This window comes from Castor canadensis, chromosome 13, assembly GCF_047511655.1.
Source record: "Castor canadensis chromosome 13, mCasCan1.hap1v2, whole genome shotgun sequence".
Lineage (NCBI taxonomy): Eukaryota > Metazoa > Chordata > Mammalia > Rodentia > Castoridae > Castor > Castor canadensis.
The window spans coordinates 101,340,878-101,360,937 of record NC_133398.1 but is presented as its reverse complement, the minus strand read 5'-3'; the positions used below and the strand labels follow the sequence as shown (position 1 = coordinate 101,360,937).

General features: G+C 43.3%; 1 protein-coding gene and 1 long non-coding RNA gene across 5 annotated transcripts in view; one reads left to right on the top strand and one right to left on the bottom strand.

The window, feature by feature from the left end:
* Ippk (inositol-pentakisphosphate 2-kinase) overlaps positions 1-2,522 on the bottom strand; it is a 63,740-nt gene extending 61,218 nt beyond the window's left edge. For 3 of the 4 annotated variants that reach the window (XR_012440506.1, XR_012440507.1, XM_020158526.2), the window contains exon 1: positions 2,289-2,521. Coding sequence is in view for 2 of the 4 variants with exons in the window: in XM_020158526.2 (XP_020014115.1) it covers positions 2,289-2,369 (81 nt within the window). In the remaining 2 variants the exon portion in view is untranslated. Of the gene's footprint in view, positions 1-2,288 lie in introns of all 4 variants that reach the window. The other variant, XM_074052350.1, reaches the window with a different exon arrangement.
* Positions 2,523-2,680: 158 nt separating this feature from the next.
* Positions 2,681-20,060, top strand: part of LOC141415538 (uncharacterized) — a 38,993-nt gene continuing 21,613 nt past the window's right edge. The window contains exon 1 of the long non-coding RNA XR_012440508.1: positions 2,681-3,007. This is a non-coding gene — a long non-coding RNA (uncharacterized lncRNA). The remainder of the gene's footprint in view (positions 3,008-20,060) is intronic.

The window sequence follows — 20,060 nt, the reverse complement described above, 5'->3', positions numbered from 1 at the left end:
GCGGGATGGGCCTCAAGATGGCTGTGTGCACAAGCATCATGTTACCACACTGAAGAGAAGAGAGGGCAGAGAGGAGCCTTCATAAGGGCCTTTCAACTCTGAGTGGCTGGTGCCCTCTCAGAGAAAATGACCCTCTCCCTATCTGGAAAGACTTGGCAAAGACCTCCCTCTCTCTTGAACTGGGTGAGGCAGGTCTGAGATGAGCAGAGAAAGGTACACCTGCTTCTAGACCTGATTCCTAGCACCCACAAGAACAGGGAACCTCCAGTTCTCCCTAATCTACCCTCTCTCTACCCCACTCGAATACACACTCTCACCTTGTACCTTCCAGGGCTTGCTCTCTCCTCCTCAGTCCACAGCCTCACCAGACATGCCAGCAGCTCATAGCTGGCATACCAGCTCAAAGCCCAGGCCAAACACAAAGTCTTCTTTGGGCTATCTGACACTCGGCACAGTTCAGTTTACCTACATCAGCAGCAAGCACCATCCAACCTTAACTTAGTGGGAAATGTTTTTCTTATGAGACTATTTGTGGCGATAATCTTCAATTTCAAATGATGTGCTAAAACAACTATCAAGCAAGAATGAGCACAGAAAAGCAAATTTGGATTTACAATTTAAAAATGAGGGCTGAGGGTATATCTCAGTGCTAGATCACTTGCCTAGCATGCTGGAGGCATGTTTGAGCCCCAGCACCACAAAATAACAACCACAACAATGATGATGATAGCATGGGCCCAGGACAGTCTAATGGCTAAAGGAAAGTTTTAAAAGGTAAAAGAAAAATGAAACAATCATAATGATCTCAGAGCTGTACAACAAGGGAAGAGCTGGGCAGCCCTAGAGATGCTGGCTTAGGAAAGAGGATGGACATGTGTCTTTTGGGGATGGTGGAGAAGGTGTTCAAGTGACAGACATGACTGCACCAAAGCTTTTTCCAATCCTGGGTGTCCTTTTGTTCTAATCTAGAACTTGCTAGATATATGTAGGACATATATCACTACTTTCATCAGTCCCCAGTAGAAAAAGACAGCCTCAGGTTATCCTTATTCAGTATTATTTACCTAAAGCTCATGAGTAGAACCTGTGATCTCAGTCCTTTAATTTTCCACCTGTGCTCGGGACTGGGGGCATGGCTCAAGTGGCAGAGCACCTGCCTAATTTTCTTCCTGTGCTAATGGATAATAAAGCACAAAGGCACCTAGAGGCCACTTGATTTTTGCAACTTACATTGTAGCTGACCAGTGCATACCTGGTCAGTCCTGTACCTGCACAAATCCCTGAGCAAGTTCCTTCACCTCTTTTGAGTTCTGCTTGCTTCACCTGTGCAAGGGGATGACAGTTATCACTTGCCAGGCATAGCTTGTCCAGCTCATACTCAACTGATCTTTCTGGCAATTCCACAAAGTGCACTCTATTCCTAGCTCCACTTTCCAAATGCAGGCACTGAGCCCCCAGCAGGCAGTGGTAGAACTGGGAATCGTCCCAGCTCCCTGTGCCTCTAACTCCAAAGCTCTAACTGCTCCCTACATGACACTTCTCTCCTACTCCCCCAGCCCACCGCATTCCTGAGAGGTTATATCAGACAGCAAGATATCAGAGCAATCTGGAGCCGCAAGCAACTCCATATGCTTCTCTTCCTGCATTCACCTCCTTGGGAGTCACTGCAGTTTGTGAAACTCTCATTCTGATTGAACTATGAAGGGTAAACCGTACTGGCCTAATCCAAAAGATTTGAATCTAAAACATTCTGGAGGCGAACGCGTGGGCAGTGCCCCCACTTATTATGAACAGCAACAGCAGGGAGAACAGCATTTGCGTGGATTTGCGTGGTCTAACAAGGCTGAACTGGCTCCACGCTGGGAGGGACAGCATCCCGGACACTTGCCCCAGTGCTGTCCAGGTCACAACCCCGCCTCTGGTCCACCGCGGCCTGGCAGTCAAACTAGCACTTGTACCGCGTGAGGTCGCGTGGCACCAACAGGTCGTGGGAGGGAGGGCTCAGAACCGACCCCGGGTGTAGGGGAGTACTGGGGGAAGGGGGAATCAAGGAAGAGAAGGAGAACTAGCAGGGACCGGGGACCAAAGGGGAGAAGACGCACTGGGAGAGGGACGGGAGACCGGGCTGGGATGCCAGGAGGATGAGGGTCATACTGGGGGATACAAGGGAAATAACTGGGATCGGGGGTTACTAGGGGACGCCGACCCAGATAGGGAGAAACTGGGAGTTCCTAAAGACCTGGGTTGTCGGATGAGGCCCTGAACCATGCCGCCCATCAACAGCTCACCTGCGCGTGGGCTACCACCAGGCTCTTGTTGCCTTCGCCGTGGTACCTCCATTCATTCTCATCCATCTTCCCCTCTTCCATGCCCCGGCACGGACCTGGAGCCTCACGGTCCGGGTCGCAGACACGCGAGCTGGAGGCCGCCCGCCTTGCCGGTGTCCAGGGAGGAGCGCCTGTCAGCCTCCGCCTGCGCTCTACTCCGCCGCGGCGACTTTACAGGCGCGGACCGCCGGAAGCCACGCCCCCCGGCTGCTGCCATGGCCGAACCGGGCAACTTCCGTGTTCCCACCCACTTCAGCGCCATTGACCGCAGCGGTAGATTGGCTGGAGGTCATCTTAGGTGCTGGCAGAGTGACTCACTTCCGGAGCGCGGTCTTGGGAACCGGAAGGGAGGTTTCCGGACTTGGCGCCGGATGTAAGGCTGGCGCTAGGGGCCGGCGGCTGCTAGGCGCCCTACTCTGACCGGTGATGTTCTGTCACGGCGGCCGACGTCCTTGGGCCCGGGTCCGCACAACCGGAGACCCTAGCAAGGCGCTTGGCGTCTCTGAGCCGCGGCTTTCGCTTCTGTAGGATGGGATGTGACTCATCGCCCTCTCGCGGGGCTACCCCGGGCAGAGCCGCCTGGCGGTCCCATGAATTAAAAACATTGTCCACACTCTCCACGCTGGGAAACGTGGCGAGGCGAGGGAACCCCACCGTGGCGCTTTTGACCAGTGACACAGGTGAGGCGGTGCAGGCAAACGAATGCATGGTGTCCGCGTTCCCGAATTCTCAATCGCAGGACCACTTTATGCTCTTAAAAATGATTGAGGACCATGCGGGTTATGACTTTCCATATTGCTGTTTTTTAAGTTAATGTGTTCTGAACACATTACATATTTTAATAACTATAATCCCTCTCCAAGAGAAAAGACGAGCGGTGTTGAAACCAGGCCTAATAGAAGATAGCTGTGTCCTCACTTTTGCTCCTGCGCTTAGGTCTGATGAAATACTGAATATTGCTTTAGTTGATGTATGTGAAAAAAAATCTAGTCTAATGCAGCTATGTGGTTCATAAAGGAATCCAGGGTCCAACCTTGAGAATGGCTCACGTGGAGCACCGCTAGGGACCTGGCTAGGCTTTGGAGTAGCAGTGAAATGAGGCCAGTGAATCAGGAAAATGAGCAGACAGCTATCATCTTTTTTCCCCCATCCTTCTGGAGCCAGGCAGGAGATTGCTCAGGGTTCTCCCTTGGTACGGTTGAGAAATAGGAGTAGAAACAGCCATCCCTGGAAATAGTCTCCCAAGAGAGGGTAGGCACAGGAAGGTGAGAAGACTTTAGGGTTCACAAAATCCAGGCCTTCCCACACCCCTCCAAGACCAGAGTACCATAAACATAACTCAGATTTCCTCAGCTTCCTGTGAAAGAGTTGTGTGTGGCCAGAATCAGTACTAAGTATTATTTCCTTGAAGAAACCATCTATGCTGAGAACATTTACTATTTTGATTTTTTTTTTCCAAAGGGAGTGTTAATCACTGACACTATTTAAACTGCCAGTGTTTGGTGATTATTAAAAGATTATGTTTTGGTTTCATGATTGTTTTCAAATTCTCCACAGTCAGTGCAGCTGGGGCAGATCACACAAACCCTTCTTGAATACACCACTGAATACAGGGAAGAGACTCAGGTGCTTTGAAAGAAATACAGGGGAGTAAGAGTGGGGGATATAGAGAAGAGTCCCATCTGAAGGGGTTGAAAGAAGGGAAGGAAAGGCTGGTGAGCAAAGGTATCAACTGGAATTGTTTTTCATACCCTGGCTCTATACCCACTTTTTTTTTTTTTTTTTTGCGTGCTGGGACTTGAACTTGGCCTACACCTTGAGCCACTCCACCAGTCCTTTTTTGTGATGGGTTTTTTTGAGATAGGGTCTCATAAATCATTTGTCTGGGCTGGCTTCAAACCTTAATCCTGATCTCTGTCTCCTGAGTAGCTAGGATTATAGGTGTGAGCCACCACCGCCAGACCTATACCATTTCCTGTAATAATACCAGTTTTTATTAGGGGAAGCACCGTTCCTCTATTCAGCCTATGTAGTCTGACTTAAATGGAGGCCATTTCTACTCTTAAGGCTGGTCTTGTGGCCTCAACCTGGGCAATCAGATATTACCCTGGGAATTATGCCAACCCTGTGGTTGGCTAGGAGGTATAGTGAGTTGATCCAGGTTCATCCAATGAAACAACTTGTGGCTTGCATTGAAATGAGGGATGGGAGAAGCATGTTCAGGTGGGCAAAGGAAGAGCCATGTCAGCCCATACTGCCAGCAGTGACATGGACACCACAGATGGCAAGAACACAGGAGAATAGCCAGGAAATAGTAAGGACAGTACACCACATCTAAGTTTCTGAATCAGTGAATTCTGTCCTTTGTTTAAGACGGTGTAAGTTTGGTTCTTTTCACTCACAGCTTCCATATGAATATAGTAGGGTGTACTAGAATGAACTGGATCATCTTTTTGCGTAGTGAGTGAAAATGCTAAAGTAAAAATCAAATGGCTATCGTTAGTGGGGATTCTTACACCAGGAGTGTTAGGAATGCAAATGTTTTTTGTTACCCAGAAATTGGTGCATTGAAGCCCTAACTCCTAATGTGATAGTATTTAGAGGTGGATCCTTTGAAAGTCATGAAACTAATGCCTTTAAGAAGAAGAGATACCAGTTTATTTTCTCCACCATGTAAGGACACAGTAGAAGGCAGCCCTTATCAGAGCCTGACCGTACTTGCACCCTGATCTCAATTACAACCACCAACTATGTGCAGTAAATGTCTCTTGTTTAAGCCACCTAGTCTACAGGTTCAGAAATGAAAATATCTTCCAACCACACTGAAAAGTCATGCAGAGCTGGGGATGTAGCTCAGAGCACTGGCCTACATGTATGAGGACTTGGGTTTAATCCCCAGTTGGAGGAAGCTGATGAGGGACATCTGGGAACTCTATACTAATCTCTACAACATTTCTGTAAATTTAAAACAATCTTGGGTGTGATGGTTCACACCTGTAGTCCCAGCTACTTGAAAGACAGAAGTAAGGAGGATCAAAGCCCAGGCTGGTTCAGACAAAAAGTATGAGACCCTACCTGAAAAATAACTAAAGCAAAAAGGACTGAGGATGTTGCTCAAGTAAGCCTAGTAAGGTGCTAAGTTCAAACCAAAGACTTCATTTACAAAACAATTAACTTCCTTCATAATTAATAATTAAAGTAAGGAAGCATTTATTATATGTCTAAGTGACAAAATTAAAATGATCTTATGCAGTGTTTGCCATGGGTGGTAAGAAGGGACAAGTTACACATTGGTTGAGGGTGAGGAGTTTGCATTGTCAGGAGGTTCAATTTGGCCTTATCATTAAAACTAATACAGCTAATCTCCCTTGACTCATCATTTCTATACTTGGAAATTTATCCTACAAAACTCCCTCAGGTGCTCAGATATAGATAGATAGATAGATAGACAGACAGATGTAGATAGGGTGTTCATACAGAAACATGGGTAGGACTTGATTCCCATCTTGGGACACCTCTGTGTGACCTCAGATCACCCCAGCATGACAGCTGGAGTCTGGAAAGCCCTGTATCAAGGTGCTGGACAGAGCCTTCTTGCTGAGTCATCACATGGTGAAAGGCATCACCTGCCTGAAGGACAAAAGGGAACAAGAGGGGGTCTTCTATAGTGGTATCAAGCCCATTCATGAGGGCAGAGCTCTCGGGGCCTGATCACCTCTTAAAGGCTTACTTTTTAATCCTATTGCAATGGCAACTAAATTTCAACAAGAGTTTTGCAAACATTCTAGTCATAGAACATCCACCTTTAGGGTTTTGTTTTGTTTTGTTTTTCAGTGCTGGGGATGGAACCCAGGGCTTCACACATGCTAGACAAGCATTCTACCACTAAGCTATACCCACAGCCCCTCTCTAGCTTTTACACTCTTGGAAAAGCAAGGTTAAAGGGTGACAGTGAGTGGGGAAGTCCCAACTCTCCTCAAATGAGGACATTGCAGCACACAATCATCTTTGACTTCAACAAAGCAAAAAAAAAAAAAAAGTACAGTCTGTCTCTGTGAATTTATTCTGGCCACTTGAGATTTTAGTTTTTAGATATAGACAAAGATATTGATCTTTTCTCTACTAGATTGTAGTTTTTGTTTTTTGGTTGCTAGAGTCTGGGGGAAAGGGGATTTAGTATTTCATGGATTCAAAGTTTCAGTTTTGTAAAATCAGAACGTTCTAGAGATGAATGGTGGTAATGGTTGCAGAATGTTGTAAATTAAAGTCATTGAATTGGGCTAGCAGAATGGCTCACGTGGTAGAGAACCTTCCTCAAAGTGTGAAGCCCTGAGTTCAAACCCCAGTACCACCAAAAATAAAAATAAATAAAGTCAATGAATTACATACTTAAAAATTGTTAAAACTATAAGCTTTATTGTGTGATATGGTTTACTATAATAAAAAGAAATTAAAATTGTACAACAAAAGCCACGTAACTACAATACACATAAATGAAAAAGATAGCAAGTTGATACCATCATTATCTATCAGGGATATAGTAAGCAGACATTACAAAGAACAAAATGATGCATTGGGTTTAAAAGGTGAAGGACAGGATACTGTGTGTACTACACTACCATCTGTACAAAAAATGCAACATCACACAAATATATAATAAGTCAAATGTTTCTCTGTGCTAGGATGTCTCTAGAAGCATTCACAAGAAGTTGGTAACAGTTTTACACACTAGTAGAATGAGGTGGTCAGAAAAACAACTTGCTGTATTCTGTACACCCAAATTTTTTATATATGTATGTTCATATTTTATCTCTTAAAAATAAAAACAAAAGAGAAATGAAGTCACCGGGTAAACTGCTGCCCACCAAATTGAAGAAACAAGCCAATACAGAGGACCATAACTTCCCAGAGCAGAAACCCACTACGAGAGCCATGCCAAACACTGGGTAGGATAACCTGAGCTATAATTGACAGTTGCTGGAGGTTCAATGAGGACAAGTCTGAGTTAATGCCCTGGGGTGTAAAGTTTATAAGGGAACTCCATATTATACCTCCAGGAGCTCAGCCAGATTCTCCTATTGAATATCAGAGAAAAATCACATGGTGCTGGGGGGTGGGGGAGTTAAGTAGCCATTTTGAAATATACCAAATCAGTCTGTTCTTCACAAGGCCTGCTCTCAGGAGAAACTTTTCCACACCAGCCTAACCCACCCAGAGGGAAAAGAAATACCCACCTCTAGCTAGTCATCCTGTCCCATCTAATGTGGGGAAGAAACTGAAAAGCACTTGTGACGTTCAAGAGCAGGAACACAGTTTTCCTAAAAGACCTGACCATAGGACTACACAACACCTCCTTCACCTTATACAGTACCACATTACTAAGGACTTATGCACTGGAGCTCCTTTTACATTGTACATCATGTCTGGTTTCAACAACAAATTACAAATACTAAAAGCCAAAAAAAAAAAAAAACAGAAGAAACAAAGCAAACATCAGAATCAGATTCAAATATACCAGGGATGTTGGACTTACCAGACCAGGAATTTAAGATATGTTTACTATGGCAAGGGCTCTAGTGAAAAAGGTAGACTACATGCAAGAACAGATGGGTAGTGTAAGCACAGAGATGGAAAACTCTAAGAAAATAAATGTAAATGCTAGAAATCAAAAACACTTTAGCAGACTTGAAAGTAGAAGGAGAACTCTCTGGGAAGAGGAGGAACACCATGCAGAGGAAGGACAAAAGAAGGGTAAAGGCTGTGTTAAAAAAAATGGCCAACATACATGATGTGCATGCAAGCAAATGTCACAGGGAAAACCACTATTTCACATGCCTCTAACACACACACACACAAATCAGAATTATTTCTTGTTCCTAGAATAAAATGGGGGAAGAAAGAAAAACTCCTCAGCAGGACTGGGTGTGTAGCTCAGCGGTAGAGTGCTTGCCTACCATGCTCAAGGCCCCAGGTTTAGTCCCCATCGTTGGGGGACAGAGCAGGAGTAAGGGATGGAGAGACATTAAAAATGCCTCTAATGGATGAATGATTCATTAGCAGACTGGAGAGGACTAAAGAAAACAATCTCTGACTTGAGATATGTCAATAGAAACTTCCAGACATTGAAGAACAAAGGAAAAAAAGGACTGAAAAAGAAAAAAAAAAAAAAAACAGGGACTATGGGACAATTGTTAAAGGTGTGAAACATGCATAATGGGAATACTAGGAGAGAAAGAAAAGACAATATTCAAAGCAATAATGACTAAGAATTTCCAAAAATTAATGCAAGAACACCAAGTAGATTATGTTAAAGAGAAAAAAGGCAAAAAACATGAAAACTATACCTAGACATACCATATTCAAACTGCAGAAAACCAAATATAAAGAATCTTGAAGGGAGGCACAGTGGCCCATGCCTGTAATCCTAACTACCACGGAAGCAGAGATCAGGAGGATCAAGGTTCACAGCTAACCTGAAGAAGTAGTTTGTGAGAGCCTATCTCGAAGAAACCTTTCACAAAAAAGGGCTGGTGGAGTGGCTCAAGGTGTAGGCCCTTGAGTTCAAGCCCCAGTACCACAAAAAAAAAAAAAAAAAATCTTGAAAGAAGCTGGGAGACTGGCAGAGTGACTCAAGTGGTGGAGCTCCTGCCTAGCAAGGCTGAGGCCTAATTTCAAACCCCAGTGCCACCAAAAAAAAGAAAGAAAGAAAGCCAGAAGAACAACGAAAACACCTATAGAGGAGCAAGGATAAAAATTGCATTCAACTGTTCCTCACAAACCGTACAAACAAATACAGAATGGAATGAAATACTTAAAGTATTGAGATAAATAAACCACCAATCTGGTACTCTAGATGCAGCAAAATTATCCTTCAAAAGTGAAGGAAAGTGCTGGCAGAGTGGCTCAAGGGGTAGAGCACCTACGTAGCAAGTGTGAGGACCTGAGTTCAAACCCCAATACCACCAAAAAAACAAAATGTAAAAATTTTGAAAAGCCTAGATGTCCTTCAGTAGAGAGTGGCTAAGCAAATGGTACATAAGTGCTAAAAAGAGCTGCACTCCCAAACCACAGAACGTTATGGAAGAATCTTAAATACATATGACTAAGTGAAAAAAATCCAACGTGAAAAGACGACGCACTATATGATTCCAACTCTATATGACATTATGAAAAAGACAAAATTATGGGAACAGTAAAAAGATCTGTGGTTGCCAGGGACTGAGGGGAGGGAGGATTTCTGGCACAGTGAAGCTACTCTGGATACCACTGCAATGATGGACACAACACCATTATACATTTGTCCAACCCACAGAGTGTACAACGCCAAGAATGAATCATTATGTGAACCATGGACTTTAAGTGGTAATGATGTGTCAGTACTCCCCACCTATACTATACTGTTCTGGTGAGGAATGTTTTCAGTGGGGAATTTGTTACTGGGATATATGCCAAGGTGTATATGCCAACTTTCTGTAGTTACCACTTGTATTTTCTGCACACTCAAAGCTCCTCTAAAAATAAAGCCCATGAATAAATAAATGAACAATATAATTTTTGTAAGTGAAAAAATTATATAAAGAATTCCTACAAATCGAACAATTTAATTGAGTTATCAACAATCAATGAATGGATAAAGAAAATGTGGTACCTATACACAATGAAGTATTATTCAGCCATAAAGAAGAATGAGATTTTGTTGTTTGCAGGAAAATGGATGGAACTGGAGATCATCATGTTGAGAGAGCTAAGCCAAGTTTAGAAAAACATACATACTTTTGCCCATCTGTGTTATCTAGACCTAAAAAAATAACACAACATGATTGTAAAAGAGGGACTGCTGGGGGAAACCAGTTGGAGGGGTCGGGGGAAGGGAGAGGGTGATGGAGTGAATATGATTGAAGTACATTATAATGTGTATGAAAATAGCATAATGAAACCCACTAAAAACTTTAAAAATTGGGGGGGAGCGGAGAGCTAAGATAGAGTAACAGAGGGGTGAATTTCATCAAAGTGTTATGACATACATATATGGAAACATCACATGGAAATACCTTTGTACAAATAATTTATACTAATAAAATTTTAATGCAGCTTTAAAAAAAGAGACATTGAGTTCAAGAGAAAAGTGGTTATAAAGTTGGAGCAAGCAATTCACAGAGGCCAACAAAAACATGAAATGATGCTTGTCCACTCTGGCAACCAGACAAATAGAAATACAAATTAAAACCCAACAATACTGAAAGAGATACTCAGGAATCAAGAAATAGCATTCCATGCCTGTCACATTGGTGAAAATTACAGACAAACTACAGCCCAGTCTGGAGAGGAAGCAGGTAAAAAGGACCTCTGCTGGTAGGGCACAAACTGGTGCAAGGTCATGGTGAGTGGCATTGATGTCACATGTTAGTTAGAATGTCCCCCTCCCAGTATAAGCCCTAATGAGCCTCTTCTACATGTGTGAAAGGAAACAAGACCAGCAGCCTTCTTTCAGTAAGAAAGGTTGAGGGACAATCTAAATGTCCATCAGTAGGAGAAATGGACGAATGCATGACAATGAAGTCACCCAAAGCAGTTAAAGTAAATGCATCTGGTACTTATTTATCAATGTGATAAACCATGGGAACACACGGCTGAGCAAAAGAAGAGAAAATGTCTGAAACTTTCCAGAAGGAAGGAAAGAAGGAAGGAAGGAAGTTAGTTCACCTTGGGACATGCCAAGCATGGAGGACCATATACACACAGTCCTCCAGCCCTGGCTGGAAAGTTGCCAGTGGAACCCTGAAAGAAATGCTTGTCCCTTACAAAACAGCAAGTGACAAAGTAATGAGGAAGGAGAATTCAAGAGATGGAAGCACTGTCAGGCAAGATCAGGTAGAGACTATTATAGTGTAGGCTTTGAAAGTCACACAGAGATCATTCTTGTGGGGACATGGTAGCCTGTGGGCTGGGGTGGAGGGGAACCCTGGAGAGGGCTCACGTATTTCCCTAGCTTGCATCCCTTACGTATGCCTGGAATGTTCACTGTGGTGCCTGAGAGAAAGATCAAGAAACATCTCAATGAGCGTGGCTTTCAAACAGGCTTAAAGTGGCCATAGGGACCTGCTGAAGAGGCCAGGCTGAGGCCCACAGTTAAGGCAGGGAATATTCACAGGCCAAACTGGGCAATTAACTCCAAAGGTCCCAGCCCTTGGGCTCAGTGTCAAGATACAGGAAGGGTTTAGCAAAGTTCCAGGGATCTGGAGGAAAGGAGATCAGGAAGCCTGACCAGGAACTAATGAGAGGCAGGCAGGTACAGGCCTGCCGGGGTGGGTGATGGAGGAGCCTTCGGGAGACCCTTTGGGAGGATAATGGGAACAGTGACTGCAAGTCCCAGATGGACCAGGAAATTTCTGAGTCATTGGGTTATGTAATTGCTGTGGGCAGCAGTGACAAACGGCTGGACTATGGTATGTGACAGACTTGACCAGTGGGATCCACACTCTTCCCTGTGCCTGAGAGAAACTGTACGAATGTGTCACCATGCCCACTTGCCAGCACCCCACGGCTTCCGGGTGACCCTGGTGTGGGTTCCTGGCACTGGGGAGAGCCCACCAAGAATTGGCTGGGAGGTACCTAAAGGTGGAAGAACAGGCAGGTGCCACCCTACAGCTGATGACATAGACCTATGGGATGCTTCCAGGAAAGGAACTGTGGGGCCAAATAGCAGGCAAGGCTGCCCCAGAACTAGAACTGACCACATCCTCCCCAGCCCCACCTGCCTTTTCAGGAAAATGTTCCTGTTTGCCGGACCAAGAGGGAGAAGCAGAGTCCCCAGGGACGGAAGTTAGAGTTGTGGCAGTGCAGAGGGAAGGAAGGTAATGGTGCCTAGTTTAAGGCTGCTCTTAGAGGACCTCCCTGTCCAGAGTAACCCTATGAGGGTGCCTGGAACCTGGTTCTCCCTTCCTCTTATGAGTTCCTGCTCCAGAGAAGGGATGTCCTCGCCCAGCCCCAGTGGACAACCCAGGGTGGATTCTGTCTTCAGCCTCTCCCAAGGGAACTCACCTCATGTTAGTAATTTGCAGACCTGGCCAAGCCACTTATGATGAGTCTCAACATGCATAAATGACTCACAGCTCCCAGGAACATTAACCAGCTTCACCACATCAGCAGCCAATGAATCATATCAAAAACGTAATTAGAAAACAGCTAACCCCAGCAGGATACAGAGTCCCTAGATTTACTGATAAAAGACTTAGTTTCACAGTTCTCTGATAAAAAAATGGCCAGGCACTAGTAGCTCATGCCTGTCATCCTAGCTACTCAGGAGGCAGAGATCAGGAGGAGTGTGGTTTGAAGCCAGACCCAAGCAAATAGTTCGTGAGACCCATTACAAAAAAGGGCTGGTAGAGTGGCTCCATGTGAAGGCCCTGAGTTCAAACCCCATTACCACACACACACACACAAAAAAAATAAAAACACCTCACAATTCTAGTACTGGGGAGGCCGTGAGAAAGCATACACTCTCTTCTATGCCGTAATGTGTCAGCTCCTAGGTGTAATCTTTCAGGGTGACAATTTGGCAACATCTATTAAAATGCATTGCACATAGAGGCTGGGGATATAGCTCAGTGGTAGTGTGCTTGCCTAGCATGCACAAAACCTGGGGTTCGATTCTCAGCACCACAAGAAAATAAAAGTATGCAAAAGCCCCTTCATAGGAATTTATTCTTGATATAACTTTGGATCAAGATAAATTGCACTCCTCTGTGTCAGGGTTTCTCAGTCTCAGCACTCCTGATATTTGGACTGGATAATTCTTATTGTTAAAGGCTGTTCTGGGTTTTGTAGGATGGGGTGATGATTAATTTTATGTGTCAACTTCACTGGCTGTGAGGTGCCCAGGCACCTATACTGGGTGAGCCTGTGATTTTGTTTCTGGATAAGATTAGCATTTGAACTTGAAGACTGGCCATCTTATCCATTTGGGCTCTATAACAAAATACCACAGACTATTTTATTTCTTATAATCCAGGAGACTGAAGTCCAAAATCAAGGAGCTGGCAGACCGGGTTTCTGGTGACAGGGGCTGTTCCTTGCAGGTGGCACTTTCTATTCTATGTGTCCTCACATGGCAAAATGCAACAAGCTCCCTCAAACCTTATAAGGGCACTAATTCCATTCATGAGCCTCCTGCCCCATGGTTCCCACCTCTAACACCATCACCCTGGGGGAGAAGATTTCAACATATGAGTTTAGGGGACACAGACATTCAGGCAATAGCACTGGGCTGGTGGAGTAGCTCAAGGGCTAGAGCACCTGCCTAGCAAGCATAAGGCCCTGAGTTCAAACCCTAGTACTCCCAAAAAAAACCCCACAGACAATAGCACTGTCCTACCCTAAATGAAGAGGGGCCTCATCTGTCAGTCTAAAGTGCCAAGTGAAACAGAAAGGCTGGCATTACCTTGAGCAAGAAGAACCGACTTCCATTTCAGGCCTTTAAGCTAGAACATGGACTTTTTCTTGGCTTTAGATTTGAACCGAAACAGTACTGCTCCTACAGTGACTGGAAACGCTATCAGCTTCCCTAGCCTCTAGGCTGCTGACTTCCCCTACAGATCCTAGGATTTGTCAGCCTCTATAATCATGTGAGCCAAGTTTCAACAATAAAGTTCATTCCCTCTACGTGTGGACTACTGGTTCTCTCTCTCTGGAGAATTCTGACTGATACAGATGGTGAGCAGTGTCCCTGGCATTCACTCATTAAAATCAATAGCACCACTTTGCACACCTGTAACCAACCCAACAAATCTGAGCAGAGCAGCCCAACCCCTGGAAATTGCTGCCATTCCACGAGAACTGCCCTGCCTCACTCCATCACCTGCCCAGGATGCAGAGCCTTCCTCCCAGGCTTCACCTGGTCCCTCGTGGGTCCTGAGAGGACACATGAGTAAACACAACAGGAGAACTTGCAGACAGAAAACTGAGGATCAAAGATTTGAGGAAAGCATCCATTGTCCTGATAGAGCCCAGCAGACATACTCTCTTCTCCTCAACAAGGCAGAAGTACAAGGCTGGCGGAGGGGCTCAACTGGTAGAGCACCTGCCTAACAAGGAAGAAATACTGACTTAAAAAAAATTAAGTTGGCACCAGTGACTCACACCTGTAATCCTAGCTACTCAGGAGGCAGAGATCAGGAAGATTGCAGTTCAAAGCCAGTTCCAGGCAAATAGTTCAAGAAACACTATCTCAAAAAACCCATCACAAAAAAGGGCTGGTGAAGTGGTAAGGGTACTTGTCTAGCAAGTGTGAGTCCCTGAGTTCAAACCCCAGTGCTGCCAAGAAAACAAAACAAAAAAATTTTAAATAAGCTACTTGGGAGGCTTGAGATCAAGAGGATCAAGGTTCAAGGCGTTGGATCTGGGTAGCTAAAGGGCAGATGAGTGAGAATCCCATCCCCCATGGAGAACACTCTGAGCCCTGCACCCTGAGAAGGAGTTACATGGTCTCATAAATCTGCCATGGGGCTGATAAACAGAATGCTCTCAAGGTTGTTTTTCCCCATAAGGGGCAAACAGACCAGATCATCGAAGAGATCCCACTCCTGCAAATCCACGGCCAATGGAAAGAACCCACCTAACCCTTACCCTAACCCAGAGTGAAAGCATTCATAAAAAGCCCCATCCTTCACCTGAGCAGGGAGTCACCAGTTTCCGGGCTCTGCTGCACTGCTCTAGCTGTAGTCTTTTCTTTATCTAATAAATCCTACTTTGTGTCCTGAAAAAAAATAAATAAATAAAAAATAAAATCGATAGCACCTTACCCCAGTTGTGAAAGGAAAATGCAGCTGTCTTGTCTGAGCCCTATGCTGTCTGTACTAAAACCCAACAAATAAAACTTATTTTATCAGCAGAATACTGTAGTAATTGGCAAGCTGACTTTAAGTAGGAATGCAAAAGATACAGAGTAGATGGAACTAGAGGTGTGGCTCAAGCAATAGAGCACCTGCCTAGCAATTATGAAGCCCTGAGTTCAAGTCCAAGTACCACAAAAACAAAATACAGAGTAGATGACATGGTCTTGAAGAACAAACTGGAAATCAATATTACCTGATTTCCAGATTCACTACAAAACCTCAGTAATCAAAATAGTATGGTTTTGACATGTATGGCCAAATGACTTTTGACAATGGCACCCATGCAATTGAATAGCAGAAAGGAAAGTAATTTCCATAAGTTCTGCCGGAACAATTGGGCATCCATATGGGAGAGATGACTGTTTTCCCCCTACCTCACACCATACATAAATTTGAGATGGGTCACTGTCATAATTCATTTTCTGTTACTATAACTGAGTATCATAAACCAGGTAATTTATGAGAAATAGATGTTTGTTTGGCTCATGGTTCTGGAACCTGCATCTGATAAGGGCCTGCATCATAACATGGTGGAAGGCACTATGTGGCAAGACAGAGTAGCATGCTAACTCAGGTCTCTTCTGCTTCTCCTCCTCCTCCTCCTCCTCCTCCTCCTCCTCCTCCATTTATTCCTCCTCCTCCTCCTTCTTTGGCAGTAATGGGATTTGAACTCAAGTCCTCGCACTTGCCAGGCAGGCCTCTGCACTTGAACATATCCCCAACCTCTTCCTTTTCTTATAAAGAAACTTGTTCCCTCAGGGCTGGAGGTTAAACTCAGTGGTAGAGCTCTTGTCTAGCAAGTGGGAAGCTCTGAACTCCATCCCAAGCATTGAAAGGAAAAAAAAAGGTGAAAGGAAGGAGGGAAGGAAGGAAGGCACTGAGTCATGAGGGCCTATCCTCACAACCTCATCTATCCCTAATTATGTCCCTTCCAAATATCATCCGCAGAAGAATTTGGGGATTAAGTTTCTAACACATGAAATTTAGGGACATATTCAAACTATTGCACTCACAGACTGAAATGTGAAAGCTAAAACTCAAAGCTTCTACAAGAATCAGTAGGAGAATGTTTACATGACCTTAGGAGAACTGATGATTTCTCAGAGGACAAAAAGATACTAATCATAAAAGAAAGACTTTGATACATCCATAAAATCATGAGCATTTTCTAGCTTTTCTTTTGGAACTTTAATAGTTTTCATTCCAACATTTAATTCCATGGTGGTGTGAGAACATATTATGTGTGGTTCCCATTGTTTTAAATTGTGAAGGTGCCTCCAAAATGTATGTCCTGATGATCATTCTGTATGAACTTGTATTCTGCTGTTGTTAGATAAAGTGTTTTATAAGATGTTAATTAGATTCAGTTGGTTGACAGTGGTAGTCGATCAAACTAGGTTAGTGGTGATTAATTTTATATGTTAACTTGTTTGTCACAGTGCCCAAAAATGTGGTCAAATATTATTCTGGGTGTTCTTTGCAAGGGTGCTTTGATAAAATTAACATTTAAATCTGTGGACTTGGACAAATGGGTGGGCTTCACCCACTCAGTTGAAGGCCTGAGTCTCCCCAGTCCCTTAAAATCAATCTCTCTCTCTCTCTCTCTCTCTCTCTCTCTCTCTCTCTCTCTCTCTCTCTCTCCATATTATAATATAAACACACACACACACACACACACACACACACCCTATTGATTCTGTCTCTCTGGAGAACCATGACTAATACAATATCCTAACTGTTTGGGGCCTACTGGACTTGTCCATTACTTTGCATTACAGTTAGAAGGGTGTCAAAGTCTCCAACCATGATAGCTGATTCATTTTTTTCCCTGCACTTCTATCAGTTTTTGCCTCACATAGTTTAGTACTCTATTGCTAGATGCTTACATATCAAGGGTTGTTATATCATATTAGAGAATTCACTCCCTTATCATTATATAATGGTCTTCTTTACTCCTGAAGTTTCTCCTTGTTCTAAAGTTTCTTTGTCTGCGATTAATATAGCTAGCCTTGCTCTCTTTTGATTCTTGTTAGCATGGTACTTTTATATTGCTTTTCTTTTTCTCTCCCACTTTTCTATGTGTAGTAAAATATACATAACAAAATTTGCCATCTTAACCATTTTTAAGTGTATAATTCAGTTGCCTTGGGGGTGAATTCAACTATGATATAGTTAGAACTTTTGTAAATGTCACATTGTACCTCCAGAATGATAATAATATGATAATTAAAAAATTCAGTTGCCTTAACTACCTTCACAATTTCCAGACCTTGGCATCCATCTTGAAAAGAAACTCTATACCCATGAACAGTGACTCTGTTCCCTCCTCCCTCCAGCCCCTGATCACCTCTATTCTACTTTCTAATTTCCCTAGTCTACGTCCACCTATAAATAGAATCCTATAATATTTGTGGTTTTGTGTCTATATTATTTCATTTAGCAAAATATATTCACTCATACTGTAGCATGTGTCAGTTTCACTACTTTTAATGGCTGAATAGTATTCAATTGTATGCAGTGCCACATTTATTTATTCATCTGTGGATGGACATTGGTGTACAAGGATCTGTTTGAATCTTGCTTTTAATTCTTTTGGGTATATAACCTAGAAATGGAATTGCTGTGTCATATGGTAACTCTATTATTTAATTTTTTGAGGAATTGCCAAATTATTTTCCAGGGTGGCCGCTCAGTTTAATATTCCCACCAGCAATGTCAAAGGATTTCAACTTCTCCACCACCTCCCCCCTCACTGACACATATTATATTTGTTTGTTTGTTTTGTGGGACTCAAGTTTAAACTCAGGTCCTTGTGCTTTCTTTAAGCAAGCACTCTATCATTTGAGCCACACCTCTACCCATGTTTGTTTGGTTTTAAAACAATAGTTTCCTGATGGATGTGAGGTACATCACTTTACTTTGAATCTATTTGTATCTTTATATTTAAGGTGGGTTACTTGTAGATAAGATATAGTTGGGTTTCTTTCTTTTAACTGGTATATGTAAGCCATTCACATTTAAAGTCATTATTGATAAAGATAGATGAACACCTATCACATTTTTAACTGTTTTCTACTCATTGCCCTGGTTTTTCATTTTTTGTCTTTCACTCTCTTTCTGCTTTCTCTGCTTTTAACTGAGCATTTTATATGATTCCAATGTCTCTACTCTTAGTATATCAACTGTGCTTTTAAAAAAATGTGTTAAGCTGGGCACTGATGGATCATGCCTATAATCCTAGCTATGTGGGAGGCAGAGATCAGGAGGATCATGGTTCAAAGCCAGCCCGGGAAAATAGTTCATGAGACCCTATTTCAAAACAAACCCATCACAAAAAAGGGCTCAAGTGGTAGAGCCCCTAGCAAGCACAAGACTGAGTTCAAAACCCAGTAACACACACACACACACACACACACAAACACACACACAAAGGTTAGCCCTAAGGTTTTCAATATTCATGTGCAACTAACTCAAGTCTATTTTTAAATAGCAATCTACCACTTCAGAGGTAGGGCAAGTACTGTATATAAAGTAATCCCTGCTTCTCACTCCTGATTCTTATAACATTGTTCTCATTCATTTCACTTATCTAGGAGCTATAATCACCAAATACTATTGTTATTATTATTTTAAGCAATTTAAACACAGTAGGAAGAAAAGAATTTTACCTTTATTTATTCCTCTTATAATGCTTCCCTTTTCTTCAAGTAAATCCAACTTTCAGAACTGTGTCACTTTCCCCTGTCCGACTGTGTGCGTGTGTGTGCATGTGTGCATGTGTGTGTGGTCCTGAGAATTGAGTCTAGGGCCTTCACATGCTAGGCAAGCACTTTATCACTGAGCTACATCCCCAGCCCCACTCTCAATAACTTCTAATGTTTCTTGCAAGGCCTACTGGAGATAAATTTCCTAATTTTTTGTTTATCTGATAACATTTTTACTTATCTTTCACTTTTGAAGGATAATTTCACTGAGAACAAACTTCTAGATTGGTGTTTTGTTTCTGCTCTTTTGAATTCTTTAAATATTTCACCCTTCCATCTTGTTTGCATGGTTTCTAAAGAAAAGTCTGATGTAATTTTCATCCCTGTTCCTCTACATAGCAGGTATTTTCCCTCTATGGCTTGTTTCAAGATTTTCTCTTTGTCTTTGGTTTCCTGCAGTTTGAATATGATATCCTAGGGGTACATCTTTTTTGGCATTTATCCTTAGTGTTCTCTCTGATTTCACAAGCACTTCTTGACTTTTTTTCCCCTCCTTAGCTGAAACAGGTAGACTAGATTCATGTTGAAAGTTAATCCCTCATGCATTAAGAGGTGGAGCCTGTAGGAGGTGATCTGGCCATAAGAGCTCTACCCTCATGGATGGGATTAATGACCTTATAAAAGAGCTGGAAAGAACCAGGTAGAATGCTTTTTAGCCCTTCTATCCCTTCTTCAATGTTAGGACGCAGTATACATCTTCTCTGGAGGACACCAAAATAAGGCACCATATTGGAAGCAGAGACCTCACTAGACACTGGGCCTCTTGATATCTTCATCTTGGAGTTCTCTGGGTTATACATTACCCAGTCTCAAGCATGTTGAAACACAACAAACAGACCAAGAAATCTGACTTCCCACATTTTGCATCTGGGTCTTCATGGTCAGATTATGTTGAGAGCCAATCAGGCTTCCACTTTCTGCTGATGGATCTATGTATGAGTAGGGTATAACCTTGGATGATCTTCAAGTCTACCTTAACCCTTCCATCCTGTTGGGTCTTCTTATACCACCATTGCAAATGCATGCACCTGCTGTTGGCTGGGGTGTGGGTGGTTGGAACCTCTCTGGTCTTTGTC